General features: G+C 41.7%; 1 protein-coding gene across 1 annotated transcript; it reads right to left on the bottom strand.

Moving 5' to 3' along the window:
• Positions 1-9,549: 9,549 nt before the first annotated feature.
• Positions 9,550-19,314, bottom strand: gal.2 (galanin prepropeptide, gene 2). The gene is made up of 6 exons (XM_004916293.2): positions 19,132-19,314; positions 16,538-16,618; positions 14,308-14,362; positions 12,669-12,758; positions 11,605-11,679; positions 9,550-10,427 (listed from the first exon to the last, which is right to left on the bottom strand). The coding sequence occupies exons 2-6, from the start codon at positions 16,616-16,618 to the stop codon at positions 10,369-10,371; spliced, it is 360 nt and encodes a 119-aa protein (XP_004916350.1). The 5' UTR covers positions 19,132-19,314; the 3' UTR covers positions 9,550-10,368.
• Positions 19,315-25,822: the final 6,508 nt, after the last annotated feature.

Below are 25,822 nucleotides of genomic sequence, written 5' to 3'. Positions count from 1 at the left end.
GATCTACATTGTTCAGGGGTATAGTTTTTCCTTTAAGGCCTATGGTACACTCAGCTCCCAGTTCCATGTATACCAAATACCTTAATACTATCAATACTGTTTACAAAAGATATACACTCTTAAATAAAACTAATCGTATCACACATTTTATTAATTACAAAGTTAACAGTATAGACTACAATAACCCATAGAAATATAACATAGTAGCCTTCCCTCATACACATGTACAGGCTGCTTTCCCTTGTGACATGCTCTTTATTTAAGGCTATATTTACATCATCGTGCTCTCTCATCCCCTTTTATTGTATAAGAATGTGTTGTTACTCTGAAGGAGTTTGCATTATGTGAGTGTGACTGCTGGGCGGAAGAGCTTGTTGTGATGTGCCCTGTTTGACTTGCGTGGAAAATCACCAAAGATTGTGTATAGGGACCTTGTAATGGGAAATGCAGGGGCGACAAAGACATTGTGATATAGACTTACTGAAGTAAATGGCTTGTCAACTAGCACATAGCAATTTGTGTGTAAACTGAATTGTTATTTTATCTTAAAGCGATAATGTCATGAAAATAAAAAGCTTTTACCAGAGCCTAACACCATGTATATTTTTGTGTAGTTTGAGAGCAGCTCTTGCTATAAGGTAAAGGGAAAACCTTGCCTCAGGGGGCATTATGTGGCAGCGCACCTGGGAACTCTGGTAACTTTAAGAGATGAATTTAGATTTTTAAAACAGAATTTCAGCTCAACCGTGATCAGGCGCGGATTTGTGGTGAGGCCACAAAGGCCAGGGCCTAGGGCACCAGAAATGTAGGGGCGGCATGCTGCTCAGCCGCAATATAATTTTGCTGATACGGAGCAATGGGGACCAGACTCTCCCCACTGCTCCGTATGCGACCGAAGCGGCGCGCATGCGCGGGGGAGGAGGGGGCTGGTCTGAGGTGGGCAGGAGGCGAAAGGGGGCAGCCTTGGAGCGCCCCATTCTCAAATTCGACCCTGACCGTGATTTCACCCTCTGCACCAGCATTGACCCCCCCCCCCAACTCCAACGCAAAAGAGGGGCAGCATCAGGGCTAGGATTGCCAGCTTTTTTTGCCAGGCAAGGGGCGGGTGGTGATGTCATGGGGGCAGGGAGAAGGTGGGGCCATGGTGTCTTGGGACTGGGAAGAGGCGGGGCAGTGACATCACTGGGCAGGGCCGTCGCCACGTCAATCTCAGTGAGTCCTGCCCAAAGGCCCGGATTTGTGGAAAGGCCACAAAGGCCCGGGCCTAGGGCGGCAAAATTTGGGGGGCGGCATGCCGCCCCGCCGCACCAAAATATTAAAGTTTATTGCGCAAACGGAGCAATGGGGAACTCTCCCCCACTGCTCCGTATGCGATTGAAAAGGGCCGCGCATGCGCAATCGCGAGTTCGCGCATGCGCGGGGGGAGGTTCGGCGTTCACGCATGCGCAGGGGGCGTTCGCCGTTCGCGCATGCGCAGGGGGCCATGACAGAGAGGGGGCGGCCTCGGGGCGCCCGGCCAACAAATCCGGCCCTGCCTGCCCGGTTTTCCTAATTTTGAAAACCAGACAGGAGGTTTTGACCCAGACTGCCTATCTGAAAACCGTGCTGTCCGGGTCAAAACCGGACAGGTGGCAACCCTAATCAGGGCTGCTTTTTAAAGCTGTGGCAGTCCCTGGAAGAATTATAGACATATTTTGCACTCACAAAGAACAAAGCATTTTCTGACTGTCTAGATATGTACACATCAGTGTATGAAAGGTATCAGCATCGGGGCAAGTGTCTCACAGGACTCACAGCAGGAACCTTTATCTGAAATGAGCATTGCCAGTGGTACTGCCTCAAACTGCCTGTGGCTAATTTAGCTATACGTCTATAAGAGAAATTACTGATTGTTTCAAATGCATAGATTTAAGCCTCTTTTGTGGAAGAAAATAACAGGCTTTGAATAAATAACAAGCAAATAAAAATATTACAGAAATGCCTTTTATGTAACTATGAAGGCCAGAGCCTGGAACAATTATATAATTCTAGGTACATTATTAGGACGCTGTGGTTTCATTCAAATAACCTTTTAGTAAGATGCAGCCATGGATATCAGTTCAAAATCGATCTATTTTTTTTTCTAATCTGCCTCTCTCTCTGTATCAGATTAGTGATGCCAGAAATCAAAAATGCAAGATTTTTATTATTACAGAGCAGTTCTGAGCTTCAGCAAAGGAGTGGCAGATTGTAGGTATCTCTCCCAGGCCATGTTGCCAGTAGTTTAGGGAACCCAGTGGATAGGGAATCAGGATAGAGGAGTTCCCAGAGGTGATCCAGGCCACTATGGGGTGTCACAGAGTTGAAGTGAGATTGCTCAGGGGAGTGTCAGCCTGTCTTTGGCTCTGCATTTGATATTGCCTGTACCACTGGTCTCTGAGAAACTGCGTTGTGAGTAAACCCTGTGGGTGTTCAATAAACTCTTTCTGTTTTGTTGTTTGCAAGAACCTCAGGTGCCCCCCTGTCTTTATTTTTCTGTATAGCAGTGTAACCCTTTCTTGGCACACTCGCTTCTTTTGGGCTGTATACTTAGACAGGAGATTTTTAAGTTCTCTTCGCAAATGTGAAAGATACTGGGATTTAGCACAGTGCCTCCACCTAGTGGACACTGAAGAGCACACCTCAGGGGAAATAATTACACACACACTTTGCAGCAAGGATAACCTTTTTTTTATAACAGTTAAAATAGTATAAACATAACTTTATGGATAACTGATTATCCTGCCCTGAGGAACCCATGCAGTCTATCACTCCTGGCACAGTCTCTGTAGGTGCTCAGTCCCAACTTGGATCCGGATAGACCCCAACCCTTAAATCAGTTCAGTCCCTTCCCCAAGAGCTCTTAAGTCCCCCCAGGTAGCGCTACCTGCCCCAGAGTACCTTCCCCTATGGAAAGGTGGCTGCTCCCATGTAGCAGGCAGGCAAGCAATACCTCAACCTCCTCTTCCACTTAGCGAAGGCCCATTCTGGGTGGGAGAGTTAAGTGTAACCCATGTCCTACTGGTACTAGTCCGGGAAGGCAGTTATTGAGCCAAAATAGAGCTTATACTTAAATCTGTTTAAAAAACATTGAAACGTTAAACCCAATAGATCAAGTACAAGATAGTGTTATATTATTACAAAGAAATAATTTTAAACTTTCTGCATAATGGTTTTCCAGACAAGGGATTCCATTCCTATATCATATTTATTACTATTTATACATGGTAAAGCTGGTGATGTTGGGGGGCATGGCTGGTGACTTTGGGCTACCAAGGCACACTTACACTGCTCACATGATGTTTTGAACCGGACAGCAAGGTGCATGCAAGGGTGTGCGCAGGGTTTCTTTAAAGATTTTTTGTGAGGGGCCTGGTCCAGTGTCGGCCTGGGGATGGCGGGGTGTGCTTCGACTGGTGGGGCCCAACAGGACTGGGGCCATCAGGTTTTCTCCCAGTACACCGGCAGGCCTGTCTGACCCTGGCCTGGCTGGTCTGAGGTATGCCATGTCTGATAAAAAGAGTATGTGTTTTGCTAGGGCACTCTTAGCCATTTTGGGAAACACTCAAAAAAGGAAACAAGTGATATCTAAGCAGATTTTCAAACAGTTGTAACCCAGAAAGCAGTGTTAAAACACTTAGGGGTATATTTATCATGCTGTGCACAAAATGGTGTAAAACATTACTGGTGATGTTGCTCATAGCAGCCAATCAGATTGCTTTGGTGTTCCAACTAGAGATGTAGCAAACTGTTCGCCGGAGAACTAATTCGCACGAAAATCGGGTGTTCGCAAGTTCGTGAACTTTTAGCGAAGTTCGCAATTTTGGGTTCACCTTAGCTGGAGCCAAATTTTGACCTCTCACCCCAGAGCCAGCAGATACATGGCAGCCAATCAGGCAGCTCTCCCTCCTGGACCACCCCCGGACCACTCCCTTCCATATATAAACCGAAGCCCAGCAGCCATTTTACATTCTGCCTGTGTGTGCTTGATGAGTTAGCATAGGGAGAGAGCTGTGCAGGGGTTTGAGGGACAGTTTAGGTAGCTTTGCTGACTAGTAATCTACTTTCTACTGCTCTGTATGTAGCTGCTGGGGGCAGCTGTCCTGCTGATCTCATCTGCTGTAACCCAATAGTCCTTGTAAAAGCAGTTTATTACACAAGTTTAGGAATGTAGTGTGATTTCCGCCCTTTACAGCACAAAACGCAACGCTGTATCAACAACGTATTTTTCAGAGAAATTTTTACCCTTGATCCCCCTCCTGCATGCCACTGTCCAGGTCGTGGCACCCTTTAAACAACTTTAAAATCAGTTTTCTGGCCAGAAATGGCTTTTCTAGGTTTTAAAGTTCGCCTTCTCATTGAAGTCTATGGGGTTCGCAAAGTTCGCAAAAGTTCGCACTTTTTGGCAGAACGGGTTCGCGAACTTTTTTTGTGAGGTTCGCTACATCTCTAGTTCCAACTGTTGCCCTGGGCAACACCACTGGTAATGCTTCACTCCACTTTTTTCACAGCATGATAAATATACCCCTAATAATCACTGCCATTGCAGTCCCAGAATCAGGTGAAAATGCTTATTTAATCAAAATTATGGCATTTAACTTGAAGGCCTATCTCTTGACATGCAGACAGGTTGCTAGGCAATGCAAGAGGTTTGTTTTGTTTTTTTTAAAGAGAGTAAGTTCCCATGATCCCCTGGGGTGGTAGGGGCAGAGGAATGAGAAGGGGGAGCAGGGACTGGGAGTTCCAAATAGTGCTAGGTAGGTATGTGAGAAGAAGTGAGGCTGCCAGCAAGAAGCAAGAGACCTGCTGAGCTTGGGATCTGCCCTACAGGGCAATGGCTCCACATCACAACTGCAAAGTAATATCTTTTTTCTCTTCACCTGTAGATAATGAGGCTACAATTTTACTGTTATTGTTAATTTTTGTTACATAACTTTTAATTTTTGTTCATTACCTCACCTATATTTATATATATATAGCAGTCTCTCATTCAAGCCACTGCCTGGTTGCTAGTGTAAACAAGACCCTAGCAACCGGATAGCTGTTGAAAACCAAACTGTAGAAGTGCAAAACAGAAACCTAAATAAATGAAAAAATAAAATAAATGAAGAAGACCAATTGCAAATTGCGGAAAGCGGGACAGTTGGGGGGTATGGTAATCCTACGCACATTGGGCATCAAACTGCTCAGTAAACCCCTGGCACTCATATTTATGATGTTTTATCTTGTGCTTAAAGGAACAGTAACACCAAAAAATGAAAGAGCTTTAAAGTGCCCTGCACTGGTAAAACTGGTGTGTTTGCTACAGTAACACTACTATAATTTATATAATAAGCTGCTGTGTAGCCACGGGGGTAGCCATTCAAGCTGGAAAAAAGGAGAAAAGGCACAGGTTACATAGCAGATAACAGATAAGTTCTGTAGAATACAATAGTGTTTTATCTGTTATCTGCTATGTGCCTGTGCCTTTTCTCCTTTGAATGGCTGCCCCCATGGCTACATTGCAGCTTATTTATATAAATTATAGTAGACTTTCTGAAGTAAACACACAACTTTTACCAGTGCAGGGCAGCAGCACATTATATTTTAGTTACTTTTATACACTTTCATTTTTTGGTGTTACTGTTCCTTTAATGATATGTAGGGGATAAGTTGCTGCTGATTTGGAAGCTTTGAGGTGATTTTTAGAAATTTTATCAAAACCGCCAAATTTAGGAAAGAGTAGAAAGAGATATTTACACATTTTGGATTAATCAGGATGTGTACTTCCTGACAATGTGTGGATATCTATAGCATGCTGATTTGTGTACTGGCGCTTTGGAACATTGGTGCTGTACTGCTGGGAGTTTGTTACCTGTACATGTTGGAAATCTCCATAAGACTTTACGTATTTGGAACTGAAGCATTTGAGACCTTCCAAATTAGTTGTATTTTCTCACATTTAATAAATTATGTTTCTGACATATATTTTTATTTTAAGGAAATAATGTTTTTTTTTACATTTTTTAGAAATGTAGAAACCTACTGTATATAAGCAATATAATGACCAGAAGCATAAAATCAACTGGAAGCAAAGGGTTAAAGCATAGTCCCTACAGCAGCGGCTCTTAACCAATAATGGAACACAGTGGGTGGGGCTTTATCTTTCAATATGTCAATGTGGTTTATTGTGGGTAACACAAAACACGACGCGTGAATGAATGACTAAAATATGGGACCCTGACTCCTGGGCAGGCAAAGGGCCAACAAGCCCCACAATGAAAGCAACTGCAGGGCCGTTTTCAGGCCTTGGTGGGCCCTGGGCAAAAATCCAAATAGTGATGCCCTATTATCCTGCTGCACGCAGCATGGCACCTTTTTTTTTTTTTTAACTATTTGGCCACACCCCTAAACATCACAACCGTTTCACCAAAACATAACCCAGGTGCCAGAATAATTACCACAGAAGATGGATACTCAGCAAATTTACCTAGCCGTGCCAGTATAAATAATACGAAAAATGTTAACCCCAGCTGTGCCATTGTAATGACTATAGAAATGGCCAATTACCAAAAAATGGCCAATGAGCACTCCAGTACGTCCAGACATGCCAATAAGACCACTGAAAAATGACCAATAAGCACCAATAATGCGAAGGAGAAAGGAATACAGAGGAGACTTTCCTCTATAAGGAGTAAAGCTGGTGCGACCATCGGTCGCACAAAACATCGTCAGATGTGCCACACACCATTCAGGGCTGAATCGGCAGGTAAGGAGGTAGAAACAATAGGATTTCTACCTCCTTCTGGCGATTCAGCGCTGAAGGGAGATTTTGGTCAGGCGCCTTCTATGGCGCCCGATCAAAATTTTCAAACTGGTCCGATCGGCAAGTCGGCCGATATCAGCAGCTTCCTGCGATATCGGTCGACTCGCCGACATACCATACACGCACCGAATATCGTACGAAACGAGGTTTCGTACGATATTATCGGTGCGTGTATGGCCACCTTAATACTTAATACTGCGTAATAATACTTAATACTGCGTATTATTAATACCAATAATACGCAGGGGTCAGTGACAGACTAGGGTAGCGTAGTCCATCCAGACAAGCTGATGTGAAGGGCCCATAAGCCAGCTACTTCATTTTTCCACCTGGCTGTGTCATGTTGTACTGAATGTACTGAATCTGCCTGTTTGGTGTAGACATAGATATTCTGAGACAATTTGCAATTGGTCTTCATTTATTTTATTTTTTCATTTATTTAGGTTTCTGTTTTGCACTTCTACAGTTTGGTTTTCAACAGCTATCCGGTTGCTATGGTCTTATTTACACTAGCAACCAGGCAGTGGCTTGAATGAGATATATATATATATATATAGATATAGATGAGGTAATGAACAAAAATTAAAAGTTATGTAACAAAAATTAACAATAACAGTAAAATTGTAGCCTTGCAGAACAATCGTTTTTTGGATGTTGGGGGTCAGTGAGTGACTCCCATTTGAAAGCTGCAAATAGTCCAAAGAAGAAGACTTATTTCAGAAACTCTTAAAAAAAAGGAAAAAAAATAGCAATAAAGCGCAATTGCAAAGTTGCAAGGAATAGGACATTCTGTAACACAGCAAAGGGTGAAGCACCCATTTAAGCCACGAGCATAGGGAGTTCCCTGCAGGCTCTGCAGCGCTTGTGCTCACCCTGCGCAAGTGTTTTATCTCCTGCTGATGTTGCCTCTTACCCGCAGCCCAGAACCCAGCACCTTTTCATTGTGTCTTGTTCTCTGTTACCTACAGCACAGGCGCAGCAAAACCCCCCAGTTTGTGGATGTTATTATCCTATTTTTGAGCATGAAGGACTCCTAGTAGTTGTGAAAGTTGTCAATAAGCCGGCCTTATATTACGCCCCAATGAGTGTTGCTTTGATTTAGTGAATTGTATTTATTGTTGTGTTTATAAAGTGTATAAATAGTGTGCCTTTTCCCTATATAGGCCCCTAGAGTTGTAGCAGGTTGTATTTTGCATAAGCGGCTGAATAGGATTGTGAAAAAAGTCAAGAATGCTGAAAGAGTTAACTTAATGTGGGGGGGGGGGGTTAGGGGGGGCGGCCGGCATGTCTGAAGGGAGAGACCTTGAATTGCCCATCCTGTTGGCCTTGTGGAGAGTAAACAAAAGGTTCGCTATTTTCAGTGCACAGTGTTGTGCTGTCATCAATATTCCCCCTGCGTGTTCCTCGGGTTTCTTAATCAAAGCATAAATGAACATATTTCTCTCTTTGTAATGGACTCTACCACCATAACTGATATGCACATGAGCTGCCAGGGCCTCCAACGGTTGCTAGGCATCTCCTTGCCCAGTGGGACAGACAGCGCTACTGCTGCTGTGGGAGAGGGAACTGTTATTTAATGGGGGGGGGGGGGGGCAACACTAAATGACTGACTTGTCTCCTTGCATACCCTCTCTGTATTTATTGTATAAAAGCTTGGGATAGAAATAACTTAACTAAATCTGGACTTCGTTTAACGTAATACAGCACGGGGATAAATTGAACGCACTAAAGTTTTAAATGTGACAGCGGATGGTATCATTAATAAAGAGCAATTTTACTTTTATTACTTTTATTTTATATCACACTGTGCGGTGCAGTTTGTGGAAAAGCGCTGTTCCCTTACCTAATTGATATAATGAATTCTTATTTGAGGCAAAACAATTATTATATTTATATATATTATATTTTTGTAATGTTTCAATTATTGTTTTAGTAGACTTAAAGTATAGAGACCCAAATTACAGAATAGCCCCTTATCTGGAAACCCCCAAGTCCCAAGCATTCTGGATAACAGGTCCCATACCTGCATATAAAGAAGAATGAGGAGGAAATCAGCCTTCAATATTCACCATATTGCTGCTATGAGGGCTGCTCTTTGTAATCCTGTAGAATTTGCATTTGTTTATAGCTACAGACAATGAATTCTAAATAAAGTATTGACTTCTTTTACCTTGCAGATAATTACGGGATGAGCTCTGAGGGCCCATGTAAGCGATCACTTTTGGTTGGGGCAAAATCAGGTCACACTTAGCTCTCTACCTTGAACCAGAGCACATTGCATAGTGTACCCTTAGGTGCCTTTACCCATAGGAAACTGCGAGTTGTATTCCAACAACAATTGAAGTAGAATAGTTTAGGGAACGCTGCTCTACTGTTGCCATTTTGTCCTCTTTAGCTTAACCTAGTCTTTCCACATTGCACTACAGTCTTCATCTTTGACATCTCATTCCATCTTGTCCTATAGTTTATAATTCCCTACTCTTTCCATCTTACCCTAGTGTATTGATTTTACCATATTCATGCCCTGCAGTCCACCTTACTTTATCATTTCTGTCTTACCCTACTCTTTCCATCTCACCATAAACTTTCCATCTGTGTCCTACTGTTTCAGTCTACTATACCTTTTCCCACTTTTTCAACAGACAAATATTGCACTGCCTGACAATTTTCCATTTTGGCACTGGAAAAGTAGAAACACATACAATGAAATGACTTAAAATAGCATGTTGCAGGAAATAGAGGTTTATTAAGGGATGAGTGTAGCGATGCTTGTTATTAATACAGAACACTCCTGAGAATCTTTCCAAGATGCCCAACATTAACCCTCATATCTAACAGTGTCACATTCATCGCATTCACTATTGGACCTATGGTCACTGGGCAATCCAGTTGTATGGGTATAGACACAAACTGCTGGAATATCTAGAGATACGGCAGGATGTATATATACTAAAGGGTTAAAGGTAAGATACCATAAACATTAAGTACCTGCTCAGACGTAAGGCTGAATTAAAAACGAATAGAATTGAACTTGAGGTTCGGAATTATGGGAAACTGCCGTTAGGTAGATTGAATGTGTTTGTAAAATGGGATAATGTTGTGATTCTCCAACAGAAAGACTGGCTTCAACACCCATCAGGGCTTTGTTCTGAGAAATCATCTGAAGATTATTTAAAAACAGTACATATTTGCAAATTAAAGTTAAACAATAGTATTACTCATCAGCAACGTAAAATTATCTGGGATCTTTCTTTAAATCCTGGTATGATAATTGAGGACGACAGCTGTAGAACTGCAGCTCTAGAACATACACAACAGAGGATATGATTGTAAAAACTCGACTGACATTGACCGTACGAGTCTTATGAAATGCCTCAGATTCAAATGTATAAAATGTTATGGCAACAAAAAAGTTGGTATTTCCTACACTGTACAAGGTTCATGTTCTTTGGATTCTTTTAATATGTAATTTCTTATGTATAAATCGAATACTGAGCAGAAGAACTGAGATCACAGCCGGAAAGTATAGAGAATGGTGACTGCAACTAGGGCTGTGATGTATCTTCAGCAATAAGCAATGCCAAGTGATCCAGGGCTCCGAGTTCTGCAGGAAAACAAAATGTCAATCATAAAATCATCATAGTAATAATGAATGTTCCATACATTTCAGCTGACTCAGTCCTCTGTCTGTAGGGTGCCTCTTGCAGTTTAACAAATCATAGCTAATCAGCCAGAAAGAATATGACATTGACACATATCAAAGTCATCAACCAACCTAGAACTACATGGGTATAAAGTAGCGACTGGTAGACCTGCTATTAAGGGGCCATCCATCTGTATTGTCAAGTCATAACAACATCTGATTGTATGTTCTTAGTTAAATAACCTAACATTTTGGGGGTGCATGGACAACCTAGAACTCAAATGACAGTATAAAGAACTTGGGTGAGACTAGTTAAAAGCTGCACAGAGACAACAGATACTATTAGGATGTTGTTCAGAGCAGAGTTTAAAGTTAATTGCATTGGAGGGATCCAGATGCAGCTGTAATGATGATACTCTGAATGCAGTTGTCTATATGCATATATTTTACTATTATTATATACCAAGACTAAAGGTAGCCATACACGTTACAGCTCCACTAACATTCAAGGCTGAATCATCAGATATGGAGGGTAGAAACACTAGGAATTCTACCTCTAGCTAACAATTCAGCCCTAAATGCAGATTTTGCTCAGGTGCCTTCAACGGCGCCCAATCAAAATCTTTTGTCCAGGCAGATCGACGAGACAACCAATATCCAAGGCTTTTGCGATATCGGTCGCTTCGTCAATCTACCATACACACTCCAAATAGCATATGAAACGTCATTTAGTCTCACATGGCACGTGTATGGGCAGCTTTACACTTGGGAAGAACTTACTAGGATCAACATCAAGCAAAATAAATAGCAACTCAACTTCAGTTCCATGACTGAAACTATGTTGCACCATAGAAGTGACGTAAAACAGGTGATTACAATTTCCATTATATTATTATACATAGAAGCAAGACAATAGAGTGCATAAGTAAATGACAACTAATTATTTCTTATTGTCCAAGACTGAGGCTGAAGGACAAGACCACCACCTCTAGAATTTTGCCTTGAGGTTGATCTGGATGCAGAACCCTATGGCAATTGCTAGAGCACTTCTATAAGATTTTTTTTCATTTTTACTGACATTTCCAACAGCACCATTCCCATTTCTTAATTTCGGTTTGAAAAAAGATTTTTCTATCACCTTTGAGGCGCAGATATGACAAGAATTCAAGGATGGTTGTAACTGTGTTGTCATCCAAAGAATGGAGCTGGATTCCTGTAGAAAGAACATATGTATAATTGATCTTTCTCATGGCACCATATAATGTGCTGTAACATAAATTGTACCATACCATACAGAAAGAAAATTAAAAAAATAGGAATAACCATAAGACTATGAAGATTTGTATTCATCCAGGTCATGGTATATCTAGTATAAGTCAATCTAAAGCAACTGGACTAAGTACGTTTCACTACTCATCCGAGCAACACCCTATCTTATATATATGCTCTGTTGGGGTCACATGGTCCTGTCTGTTATATGGAACACCAGACACTTCTAGATTATAGTTGGAATCTAACATAAAGTGTGAGATGCCTAAACATATCCTGCTATTATCTACCCAAGTGTGGCATAATCTGCCCATTAACTTTTGCTCAAGAGGGTGTCAGTCTAGGAGAACTCTCATTACCCTATCCTCACACAATCCTCATATATTTACTCCACCCCCAAACTACAGAGAGTTCCAAAGCAATGGATAGGATGCCTAGTCTGAAAAAAGTTTATATTCAAATTTTTTGGGAGAAATGTTTATTTTTTGTCTTTAGATATTATATAAATAACTAAAACCATAAGTCCAATCTGAAGATCTGTTTCACTAATGTCTTAAATCATTATCTATAGCTCATATGTTATATGAAGGGGTCATGAACAAATATTAATGCACAAAGTGGGGCTTGAACCCATACCCACATATATATATTCTGCCATTAGCAGCATGGGTAGCCCTACCTGGGCATGCTAGCAGTTGAGTTTGAGCCTCTCTTGCCCATCATTGACTGCTTTATTCTATATGTGGCATGGGGAAAAGTACTGTTAGGCCACAATAGATAGATGCGCTAAACCAACAACTACTGATGTACATTTAATCCTCAGCTATTTAACTAATAAGGTTATTCTTAACTGGCCAATTTTCTTTTCCTTTAATGAAGGTCTGAGGATGAGGAGTTATGCAGAGTGGCCTTCCCTCTCCCACACTCACTTACCATATGTATCTTTTCCAGACTTAAATATGTCTTCCACTGCCTCCCTTTTCCCAGCTATATTTCCTTTATCAGTCAGAGTCCGATGAGCATCTGTTCGTGACAAAAGCAACAGGTTCATATCACAGAAAATACATTTCCTTAAAAGCAGGTTCACCATTAACATTTAGTATGCTGTTGATAATGTTTAATTTTAGCAATTAATTTTGTCTTGTAAGGAATATAAACCTGATCTCTATAACAGGAACAAAAGCACTAGGGCCAAGATCATCAGGAGGACCTGCCTTTATGTGTGTGGGAAGAAACTGAGCACCAAGAGGGAATGAATACAAGCGTAATCTCTATGAAGAGACCACCCTGGTTGGATTCCAAGCGAGAGTGAGCCCCCAGTGCTATTCAGCGTGAAAGGTAAGTGACATCATTAGAATGAGAACTTTATGCGGATTAATGCCCAAGGCTAGCAATCCTTTGAGGCTGGTAAACTCTGTGCAGCTTCAGTAAGTGCCCAGCGCTAGCCTGGCATTTGGGTCAGAAAAGAAAAATAAGCATAGAAATCTGTACCCAAGGGCCCCCGATAACAGTTTGTTCCCAGATGTATATTGTGTATTAATGGTATTATATTCCAGTAACTTAATTGGTGCCAAAAATTAAGCAAATAAATATATAAGTACACCATTTTACCAGAAGGAGGTAAAAGGTGTGTGGCACAGCATGGGTGGGGGGAGCGGACACCTGGTGGGCCCTGGATAATTCAGTCCCACACTGAATACTTGCTGTCTTTCAGGTCTGACCATAAAGCATAACAAAGAAATAGATTAGAAATGCTACACATTGAGCTTCATTTATGATTGCAAGTGCAGTGTAAAATTTGGGGCAAAATGTGCCATGTTTTTTTCCCAAGCATGCAGCATTTTGTTTCCCCATAATGCTGGTTTAATTGCAGCCATGAGGGGTAAAAATGAATTACACTTGGCATAACTTATGCATCAAAACACAAAAAACTGCAAATTTGTTGCAATTGCCACCTTTAAGGTGCCAGTAGTTTCTGCTGTGTCAGCTGATGCGTTTTAATGCAGCCATTTTAGTGCAACCTTGACTGGCAAGTTCCTGTAGACAACTACAAAGGCCTGGATCATTACAATCAGTGCCAGACTTAGCCAGACAGCTGCCCTAGGCAACCCGGATCCGGAGTAGGGGAGCAGAAGAGGTATGTGCCTAGCACCCAGTTATAGGCTTTAGTTCTTTAAGTGAAATCTGTTGCAAGGTATTGTAGTTGATATAGATCAGGAAATAGGAGTTGTGCAAGGTCAGGTGTCAGGGATATCTGGAGCTTTTGCTATACCATTTCCCAAGGATATAAACATGGACTTTGCTCTGCCTTTGGCCTGCTCCCTCTAGTGGTAGAATAAAGAATCCATTGGGAATGATTCATATTTAGCCCTGGCGGGATTTGTATTTATATATTATATAAATTATATATTCTTTTTATTATATGATTCATTCCTTTTGATTTATCTAAATCTTATCTTATTCTATATTCAGGTATGAAGCCAGGCTGAACTTTCCACAGCTCCTATGACAAGGAGATTCCCATTTGTGAACAGAGCACAGTGTTATTGGTGGTATGAAGGGTAATACTTACGTGGTCCAAGTAAGTATCCAGCGCTGTTTAATGTCCATCCCCTTTTATCTTTAGGCTAAAAAACACAGTATATAAGTAAGAGTTGAAAAAAGCAGATCAGAAATGGAAAAAAAAAGAAAAAACTTAAGAATGCAAAACCTAACAGAAAACTGAATATTTGTTTTAATCATAAGTGAAAGGAAACTGTGTATTATTATTTCATCCCCCAACATTGCTCACTCCCAGTAAAGGGGGCGCAGTGCCCTCTAGGGTGCTTTACTTTAAATAATATCATTGTTTCCCTTATCTGGATTGTGGATTCTTTTAGCCTACACCTTCGGTGGGGGAAACATTTTCTATGTTATAGGCAGTGTCGGACTGGCCCACTGGGAGTTTTCCTGGTATCCCGGTGAGCCAGTCCAGGCTTCTGCAGACCCTCCTGGTCACCCAACCATTTGCCTTGTATGCCTATACCATGGCCATTACTCAGTTCAATATGAGAAAAATACAGAAGACGTGGAGAAAAGGATAGATGATAGTATGTAAAATGAAGTAAGTAAGAGATTAAAGAGGGTAAACAGAGAAGGAAGGATGGTCTTGAGATTGGGCCTGAGTTCTAAGGTTTTCTGGTGGGCCCTTGGCTCCCCAGTCCAACACTGGCTATAGGTGCCCTTTAAAGTGATTGTGAGGTGTTTGATGCTTTCTATCATCCCCACCCTCCCCAAATCACCCCCTAAGGAAAAATGCTATTTTCCAGGATGCCAAAAGACCTGGTGCACAAGACTATAATCAGAGGCTTAGTTTTTAAATGGAGGATACAGGTTACCGACTACTAATTAAAGTTATGGCTGTACTTGCTGTAAGGCAACTAAACGTTAGATCAAACCTTAGCTGGTTCCTGCCATGGGGGGAGATTAGGGCGAAAGATTCGGAAAGGCTCTGCTGCTGTTTACAATTGTTCTGTACGAAAATTTTGTGACTTTCGGATTGCCAATACGATATTATTGTGACTAATACGATTTTTTCGTAAGCATTTTCGTGATATTTGCGATCTTTAGAAATTTCCGTTTCCAATCCAAATTTTTCCCATTCGGGATTCCAACTCATGTTTTGATAAATCTGCCCCTTAGTAGTGCCAGATAGATAGGGTGACAAGCACCCCAATGCTAATAAATAATTGTGTCAAATAGACACGGTACTATGCAACCCAAGATGGAGAATTACTGTTGTAAGCGAGAAAGGGTAACCTGTAAGGCATCAAGGAGAATAGTGTTGTAATCCACATAGGAGAATAGTGAGCTTACATAGACCAAACCATGGAGTAATAATGGTGTCAGCGAGACAGTGTTGGCCACCCCTTACCCATAGTGTTCTGATAAACAGAGTATTGTTTATTTACCCCACCAAGTTCAAATTGTGCTGTCAGACAGACAAGGTAGCATTCACCCCTCCCAAGAGGAATAGCCAGGGTGGCAATGCAAATGCATATTCACAATTCCCTTCCCAGCAATGAAGCACTGAAATGCAGTGTATTTTATAACTTGTTCAGATGCATCTGCAGGTACTCTTGTGCTGTACGGTCAACTGAACACATTGCAACTAGTTATATTCCGTCACTGATTGGGCATTTTGTTTTGTATAAACATGTAAAAAAAACGTGGTTGAGTTTGAGATCAATTCAACTTAAAGGAGAAGGAAAGTCATTTTGGCATTTTACTGCCAATAGATTTGCCACATTAGTGCCACCTAGAACACTATATTTATTCTGCAGAAACCATTAACATACCCGAGTATACAGCTTTAAAAGCTTTCTCCGTTTGCTTAAGACAGCAGCTGCCATTTTAATTAGCTTCTTTCCTGCAGTCTAGCCCTTATAGCTGAGATCACACATTCCTAAGGGAGGGGGGAGGGAGTTTTAGCATTCTAGTGGGGGGGGGAGCAGGAGAGGAGAGAGAGGAGAGAACTGTGCAGACTCTGGCCCTGGGAATTAAGGATGTTTCTGAGACAGGAAGTCAGACACTGGAACATCATGTTTACAAAAAAAGAGACAAGAAATCCTGTGTTTCTTGTGATAGAGGACTCAGTGCAGCATTACTGTAAGTGCTTATGGCTGTATTTACATAGACCTTTCTGATGAAGCTTCCTTTGTATTTACCTTTCCTTCTCCTTTAATAAAAAATCAATCCACACAGGGCCAGAACAAGTATCACAGGTCGGTGTATATTATAAAGAAGAAGCAGTGGTTTCTTACCAATAGGGCAAAGCTAAAGCTTTCAGCCACCATCCCACAGAGAAGAAGAGAGATACATAATAGGAACTGATAACTCCTCATCTAGGAAAGATAATGAACAGTGTGGGTTACGTGTCTATATTCATAGAGAGGCTGCTTAGTCTGCTGTATGTGAGTCAGCTGAGGCCCATACTTATCAGCCCATCAACAACAACTCCCCAAAATCTACAGCTACGGCCCCGCAGTTTAACAGTTCTCGAATTCTTTTGACTCCCTTTAGCTGTAGATTCTTGACTCTCTACCAGCTGAGTCCCTTATAAACCAGATATAAGCAGATTCCAGCACAACCCATTACACCAAGGGCCACGACATACTGAGATTTTACTTGCAGATTTGGGAATGGATGGCAGAATGTTTATACTGTCATATTATGTATTTTATTATATATAGTTTTTCTGGAAATACTAGGTATTTACTATAATGTATGAGACCCTGTGACTGCTGGGGGTGCCAGGAGGGCTTTCTCAGTCCCAAAGTTTATTGTAAGCTCTAGAATAAAATGATTTTGCTGTGTGACCCAGTAACAGACCCAGTTATGCATTTAAAGGGGAACTACACCCAAACACAAGATTTTTGAAAATAAAAAATAATTTCAAGCAACTTTACATTATACATCTATTAAAAAATGTGCAGCCTTTTCATGATTTTTAATGTAATAATATGGTTTGGAACAGTTCCCTAAGCCCCGCATCCTCCCAATCCCACAATTCCCTGCACTGGGATATCAATAAGGAAAGGAACATCACAGTGCAATGCATTGTGGGTTATGTAGTTCCTGCATGCTGTCTGTAAGCTGTGGAGAAGTTGTTACAATTTGTAACATCAATGTTTTAGTCCCTCCTCCCCTGCCAGAATTTCAAATGATGCAGAAAGAGAAGAACTGTTTTGCAGCTGGATTTCAGACTTTTTGAAGGAACATATAACACATAGAACCATGCTGACACACACATTTGTATAAATGGGAGCTGATGACTCAGAACCCCTATACCAAAAGAATTGTTCAAATGTATTTATATTATTTGCTTGGTTTAAATGGGTAGACAATTTGCAATTGGTCTTGGTTTTTTTTTTGTTTTCATTTGGTCAACATTTTTGTTCTGTAGCTCTCCAGTTTATTTCAGTAGCTTTCTGGTTGCTAGGGACCCTCTTACTCTAGTAACCAGTCAGTGGCCTGGAAATCAGAAAAGAATATGATAGAAGACCTCCATAAGCAATACAAAAACATGCTTATCAGTGACCCTTATAGCATTTAACATTGCAATCTGGAAGGAGACAGAATAGGAAGAAATTCATTAATAACCAATGGAAATGTTGCTAAGAACAGGCCAGTGTATAACATAGTAACTAGTAAAGGGGCAGTATAATCCCTTGTGCCACACTAGTGCAATGAATAAGGCTTGTGCTAAACACAATCTTTGCCTGTTGTTTTCTTGAGCAATAGGGCAAATAGGGAAACTGAAGCGACTCCATATTTGGTCCCTGCAAGGTAGATAATTAGATTCCCATTATACAACCCCCCTCCCTTCAGTCTTTGTTGAGGTTTTTGTTAGTAGGAGTCTATTTTGCAGGGGTTTATATTTGCATTGGGAATTTAATTATCTACATTGCAAGGACCAATCATGGAGCTGATTTTGTCTCCCTGTTTAGTAGAGAGTCTGAAAGAAAAATAGGAGAGGGGCTGAACAGGAAGATAAACAATAAAAGTAATAATAACAAAAAAATGCCTCGCAGAGCCATAGTTTCTGTCTACGGGTCAGTGACCCCCCATTTAAAAGCTTAAAAGATAGAGAAGAAGAAGGCAAATAATTCAAAAACTACAAGGTGACCAATTGAAAAGTTGCTAAGAACAGGACATTATGTAACAGACAAATAGACAATGTAAGAGTGAACTACACTTTGCTGAGATGCAAAATGCCATCTGCTGACTGGTTTCTATGGGTTACTAGAACAGCAGGATGGAGTTACTTATTACATTATCTTTTATTACACAGTTTTATAAATCTGGGTATGAGACCTAGCAAAGCATATTTAATACAGAGGGGCTTATTTATAAACACTGGGCAAATTTGCACCTGGACAGTAACACATAGCAACCAGCGATTAGCCTCTTTTTTTAACCAGCTGAAGGTAGAATGAAAGTATTTGATTGGTTGTCATGGGTGACTGCCCAGGTGCAAATTTTCTACCATTCATAATTGAGCCCCAGTAAGTCAAGAGAGTCTGGCCAGCAGCCTTCCATGTGTCGCATAACTACAACTACCATAGTAGCTCTTTCCATAGTAGATCCAGATAACTGATTCCTGACCTGATAATGATTGATAAAACTGCAGAGAGTCAACACCAGGCACCATAACAAGAGACAACTGGGCAGGTAGGTCATGCCTGTTCCATACCCCGGCGCAGCCAACAGTCCCATACACTCCCAGTACCTCCCAGTATACACACAGGCAGAACATACAGGTGCTGGAAAGCATGAAAACCAACACTAGAATGCAAAGAGCTCAACCATGGCTCTAACTTGCCCCGAGCAAAGCACAACTAGAGGAAATTCTTACCTTTGCTGTTTTTCTATGGGAGCCAATTAGTTGTCACTTTGAGGAAAAAAATAATAAAAATGGCTTATTTTCCCCCTGTTTTTATTTAATTTAGCAACAGACTTGATGGCTGAAATAATGGGATATATTCCAGGCAGATTGGCGTTACTCTTCCACCTAGACCCTGTAGCAAGTGTAAAGCGCGTCGGGGACTATTTATGCACGAAGATATAAGTCTGCATAATTTGGTGTCATTAACGAGTAGGAGGGGGAAAGGCACGAAAGGAGGGGATAAAAGATAAATACGCAAAAAGGTTTATGATTAGGTGAATGCTATTATTTGCCTTTTCAACAGCAAAATGAGTTTGATAGCTATAATTGCCTATAATTGACTCCTATGTTATACAAAGGGATTCAGTCAAGTGCTCTTTTTATGTCTTACATTTCCCTCTCCATTTCTTCTGCCCTACACATACATATTCCAGTAATTCCCTCACTGGCTTTTTTGGGGTTGGTATTGCGTCAGTCTCAAAGAGTTTTATTTGGCTTTAAGTTGTTGTTTTTTGGCTTCATTTCATGTCAAGTTGTTTCAGTCTGGGTGAGTTTCAGTTTGTATCATGGGCATCTGAGATGTATGTTTTGGCACCAGTTCTACTGCATTTGCCGTTGTCCCTGTTAAAGGGGTTGTTCCCCTTTGAATTAACTTTTAGTATGGGGTAGAGAGTAATATTCTGAGACAATTTGCAATTGGTCTTCCTTTTTTATTATTGCTTCTTTGTCGGCAGCTTTCCAGTTTGCAATTTCAGCAATCTGGTTGCCAGGGTCCAAATTACCCTGTCAACCATGCGCAGAATTGAACAGGAGACCGGAATACAAATAGGAAAGGGCCTGAAAAGAAAGTAGTAATAAAAAGTAGCAAGAGATGGGGTCAGTGACCCCTATTTGAAAGCTTCTTTCTTTGCGCCAAGCGTGTATGTGCAGTAGAGTGAAAAACTGAACTGTAACAGGAAAGCGCATTGATCGGCTCATTAATGCAGTCCTCGCTCCGACAGCTCCTATGCCCATCCTATGCCTAGGGCCATACAATCAAATTAACCCGATATTGCCCACCTTAGGTGGATCTCAACGTGTATGGCCACCATAGCACCAAAAAACTGAAAGTTTTTCTGTAATCTGCTACGTAACCTGTGCCATTTTTTCTCTTTTTGGCTGAATGGCTGCCCTATGGCTACTCAGCAGCTTATTGAAATAAATTATAGTAGGAAACACACCAGTTGTGCCCAGTGTCGGACTAAGATGGCAGGGGCCCTCCAGAAAACCTTGGACCATGGGCCCACTCTCAAAACTTTAATTCCTCCTCTCCTCCCTCAAACTCTCTATTATCCTAGTCTCTTTTCCCTACTTACTATACTCTATTCTTCCATCCATCAAGCTTCCATGTTCCCATACAGAAATAGGGAATGACCATGAAATAAGCTAAATAGTTAGAAGCAAGAGGGCCTCCTGACACCTGGGCCCAGGTTTTCCTGGTATCCTGGTGGGCCAGTCTGAGACAGGTTGTTCCTACTGTTTTTTCATCTGCTGATAAGGGCATTACAGCCATGTATAAACCCTCCTGTGTCAAAGTTTGTTGGACCAGAAAAGCGCATAACCCAACCTTCTACATTTCTCTGCGTCGCATTCTTGTACAAGGCACCATCACTCCTCTAGCACATCATCATCATGTCACATAAACCTGCCTCTTTTGTATCTTTCAATAAAAGGCACACTGCCCCGCTTTAAAATCTTGTATATTAGCAGTCAATGATGTGGAACCAATGCAATGATTTACTATCTGGGATGGCAATAGATCCAGAGAGGGATGCAAAGTAGCGCGTGAGTGACACATTTCACAGGGAAGACAATTTAATTCATGTCTGCCATTGGTGATTCTCCCATAATTGGCTGGGTTTTCTATTTCTCACTTTGCAAAGGAAAGATTTCTAAAGATTCACATTGAGGGGGAGCCATCTATAGTGTAGTTTAATCTGAACACATATCCAACAAGAAGAGCCTAAAGAATAACAGCACAGAATAAACAATAAGAGGTTAGTACGCACAGATATTTCTCATCCTAAATCCACAAATAACAGATTTTGTTGGAAGCAGCTAAAGTGATTAGTACTAGGCTGCATTAGGGTGAAGACACACGAAGCTACTAGTAGCAGCTACTTGTCGTGGCTACTAAAACAGACAATGCTGATCATTTACTGATAATTGTCTCTACGTGTGTTTTAGCAGAGGCAATTCTCAGTATTGTCTATGACAGGGGATTTTCTGACGTTAAGCAGTCTTGAAAAAGTAGCTGCTACTAGTAGCCCAGTGTGTCTTCACCCTTAGGGTGAAGACACACAGAGCTACTAGTAGCAGCTACTTGTCACGGCTACTAAACGCCAGAAAATCCCCTGTCATAGACAATACTGAGAACTGCCTCTGCTAAAACACACGTAGAGATAATTTGTTTTTTTAGCCGTGACAAAAGCTGCTACTAGTAGCTCCGTGTGTCTTCACCCTCAGTCCCATTTCAGTACCCTTCTAGATCCTGTATTCCATTTATAAGGGCTCTGGCACATGGGGAGATTAGTCGCCCGCGACAAATCTCCCTTGTCACGGGCGACTAATCCCCCCGAGTTGCCATGACCTGCCATCCCACCGGCGAACATGTAAGTCGCCGGCGGGATGGCACACGCAGCGGTGCAATTTCCCGAAATCACTGAAAAAGACTTGCGAGTCTGTGCCAGAGCCCTAAACGTGCTTGCCAATCTCTGTACTATCTTTATTATGCTAGAATGTTCCATTTGAGCAGTGGAAGCCAACATTGTAGTGTTTCTTACCAGCCTTTGTCCCATGAGTCACTTACAAAGAGAGACATCTGCCCTTGACTTCTACATGATCTTGACAGGTTTAGTTGGCATATTTTTTCATTTTGATTTGTAGTGGTTTTGCATAAAATCTCCAAAAAAAATCATGATTTATCTGCCACAAGGTCGGGTTAGCGCCTTCAAAAAACTGAACAAATGAAATTGAGCAATAGTAAATGCCCCCCATAAGGTTACTGTATTTTCAGCATGAAATCCAGGGACACCTTGGCCCCCTCAGGGTTGCCAAGCAAATTTGTCTTTAGGCCACACCTACTTTTTGACCACTCCTCCTTAACCGCACCCACTCACGTTCCCAGCCACGAAGTTCCTTTTAAAAAAAAAACGAAAATAAAATATTTTACTCAAAAATCCCTGACTTCTCTGTAATATATAACTTTTTAAACGAACCTTTAACTTAGCAAGTTACTTAACATAATGGAAACCACTTAATGTCAGGTTGATAAAGTTTAATGCACTTAAATCTGATTTACGTAAAAAGACGAAAATTGTCTCATCTCAGGAAACATTTTTTCTGCGCGCTTCTGGCCAAGTACTTGGAAAAGAGAGGTCAGGGGGCAGAAGAAGCTACGGCTTAGTGTTCCCTTGGCCTTGATCGTCAGCTTTGTCCCTGTTAAAAGCTCTAGCTGGGCTGTAATGGGGGCTCAAAGAGCAGCACGAGGATGAGGAAGAGAGTTAATTGGAATCCATCTCTCCATTAAGATTCTTTATTCTAATGACGCTTCCCTTCGACGAGAGGGCACTTTGTTCAATTAAAACCCTCCTGTGAGCATGTAAAAGGAGGAAAAAACACAGATTAAGAACATAATTACCCATGTAATTTTAGCAAAGTTGATAATCGTTGCTGTTGAACAAAACATGAGGTCAAACACAAAACCCACAGCCTGCATTAACCCTGAAGGGAAGTGTATAGCTATCATCCTAATGACAAGGCACCGGCATAGCCCAACCATCACTGTTACTCCTTCCCACGTTATGTAGGGGGTTTAGTACTTTTAAGGGTAAGAACCCATGGAGTGGTTCAGTCACCCCCACTGCTTTGTTTTCTGAAGTTGCGCAAAGTTGCCGGCAGGAGGAAACTTCATGCAACTTTGGATTACTGAAGCGATGAGAAGGGCTTTTCATTGGCGGCTCCTATTGTTGTCGGTGGAAAGCCTTTTCGGAGTGGTTTGTTGCCCACAATAGCAGAGATCTATTGCCGCTGTTGGACATGTATTCTCCCAGCCCTGGCTCATAACAATACGATGGTGCGATGCAGGGAATTGTAGGTCGGACCCCATCCACCCCCCTGTTCTGTGGCCCTGAAGGGAAAAATGCATGGGTCTTATTAGCAGCAGCTTCATCTTCATTTATATAGGAAATGGCACATTCTGAGCTCGTTTTATTATATAATATTCTACCTTTCAGTTGGATTAGGTTAGAAAATCTACACTATATCCGTAGGGTTTATTGTACCAACCTGGGGGTACAAGAGTGAAGATAATATAAGCCCCCACAGTTTCACCCAAACTTCCATACACCCTTGGATTTGTCATCCATCTACCCCTCAATATCACCCACAAAGAGCACTGATCAGCTTTCGGTCACGCCCTATAAGCCAAGCCTACTGAGTGGTGCAACTTTGACTTTTGCATTTCTTTGTTGTTTTTTCAGGGATCTCAATGAAATTTGAAGCTTTGTGACCAGAGAATTGTTTAAATATGAATAATGCAAATTAATTTCTTTATTATTTTGGAAGATATCTATATATATATATATATATATATATATATATAAAAGGGGATGGTGAAGCACGAGGACCCAATTTTGGATCTTGGGTGATGAAAAATCCTTATTATTTAATATATTGTTGTAAACACTGAATAAATAAATGATATGGCTCTATATATAAAATTCAGGAGTCCTGCAGGCCATATGTTGATCACCAAGGGATCCCAGTCTGCCCAAGGGCACCACACAGTTCCCTATATGATCATCATTTCAACATATTGCTCCTTAAATGTCCCATATGAGACGTAATCAGGCCCGGATTTGTGGCGAGGCCACAAAGGCCCAGGCCTAGGGCGGCACATACACAGGGGTGGCCTGCTTTGCTCCCAGCCTGCCTGCCTGTTAGCTGCCTGACTCTGAAGCAGCGTCTGAGGCTTTTGCCGGACCCCTGGCCTTCAGCGCAGGGAAATTCCGGCAGAGGATATAAGGTAAGTGGCGCTTTGTACTAAACTGAATAGTACATCCCATTGACATGTAGCATACCCGTGAGTGTTGGCTGGAAGTATTTACGCACGTGTGTTGTTGGAGCTATGCACAATTATGTAGGCCTCCTGAATGGAAACTCCCGGGACCTTGCTGCCCCTTAGTGAGTGTTTACCTGGTAACTGGAGATCTGCCTGGGGAGGAATGACCAAGAGACTTGAGATTGCTAATAAACCAAACAAAACTTCTTTATTTCATCTAAACAAACAGCATTCAGTAGTATTATATGCTAACACAGGTATCTCTCCCTGATATCCAAACCAGGAACGTCTCTTACTCCAAATAATCTCCCCTTTGGGAATATGCTGTGACCTGAGCTTGCCGCTAAATTTACCTGAACTACAGCCAGTAATACCGGAAGGTAATAACCTCACTAATCTCCTCGGAGGAGCCTAAAACTGCCCAACTAACCCTGTCTGTCCTTTCACTCCTAGAGTGACTATAACATATCTAACTGAATATCTAAACTAGCTCCTGTAGATACCTCTTAGTGAGGTGAAATCTCATGAAGAAGACCTTTTATATTGTAGAACACCTCCACCTAGTGGTTACTCCTGAACTGCAGGGGAAGCTCTCTTTAACCTGGAAAGAATAGTTATAGTAAGCACGTTATTAGGACCACCTTTAGGTGTCCACATCTAGGTCACTTGCTGGAATGCCTGCCTAAAGGGGACTTAAATCTTAGGGTCCCTACAGACAATATCATGAGGATATAATATATGCATACTGTGAACAGGCATAGACCAGAGCAATTGGCCAACACCAAGCTGTAGAGCTAGGCTCCCCAGACTGTAACTATGGTACGACCTTGGCTCAGAGTTAGTGGAAGTCTATTGTGCCTGACTCACCCAGCACTTAGTAAATCAATATCTCTGATCTCAGTTAGCTGAATCATTTAATGCAGTGTATATGTGTCACTTCATTTGCAGACATGATTTCATTTAATAGAATCCCTCTAGAAACTTCAATTGCACCCTAAGGGGCTGATTCATTAAAACACGAGTTTGAATCCCGAATGGGAAAAATTCGGATTGGATACAATAATTTCTGAAGATCGCAAATATCACGAAAATTCTTACGAAAAAATCGTATTAGTCACCATAATATCGTATTGGCGATCTGAAAGTCACAAAATATTCGTATCTGAACGATCGTAAAATGCAGGAAAACCTTTCTGACTTTGATCCTTCTGTACATGATTTTGGAAGCCTCCCATAGGGCTCAATGGCACTCTGCAGCTCCAACCCGGCCCAAGGAAAGTCTCCCATAGGGCTCAATGGCACTCTGCAGCTCCAACCCGGCCCAAGGAAAGTCTCCCATAGGGCTCAATGGCACTCTGCAGCTCCAACCCGGCCCAAGGAAAGTCTCCCATAGGGCTCAATGGCACTCTGCAGCTCCAACCTGGCCCAAGGAAAGTCTCCCATAGGGCTCAATGGCACTCTGCAGCTCCAACCCGGCCCAAGGAAAGTCTCCCATAGGGCTCAATGGCACTCTGCAGCTCCAACCCGGCCCAAGGAAAGTCTCCCATAGGGCTCAATGGC

Source organism: Xenopus tropicalis, chromosome 7 (assembly GCF_000004195.4).
Source record: "Xenopus tropicalis strain Nigerian chromosome 7, UCB_Xtro_10.0, whole genome shotgun sequence".
In the NCBI taxonomy this organism is placed as follows: domain Eukaryota; kingdom Metazoa; phylum Chordata; class Amphibia; order Anura; family Pipidae; genus Xenopus; species Xenopus tropicalis.
Note: the sequence above shows the minus strand (reverse complement) of the source record. Positions and strands in the feature narration are given on the sequence as shown.

Excerpts from the sequence above, each read along its gene's own strand:
- gal.2 (XM_004916293.2), bottom strand. The coding sequence starts at position 16,618 with ATGAGGAGTTATCAGTTCCTATTATGTATCTCTCTTCTTCTCTGTGGG. Across the intron at positions 14,363-16,537 it reads GCTTTAGCTTTGCCCTATTG|CCTAAAGATAAAAGGGGATG; the intron begins GTAAGAAACCAC and ends TGTGTTTTTTAG. Across the intron at positions 10,428-11,604 it reads GTCATATCTGCGCCTCAAAG|AACTCGGAGCCCTGGATCAC; the intron begins GTGATAGAAAAA and ends GTTTTCCTGCAG.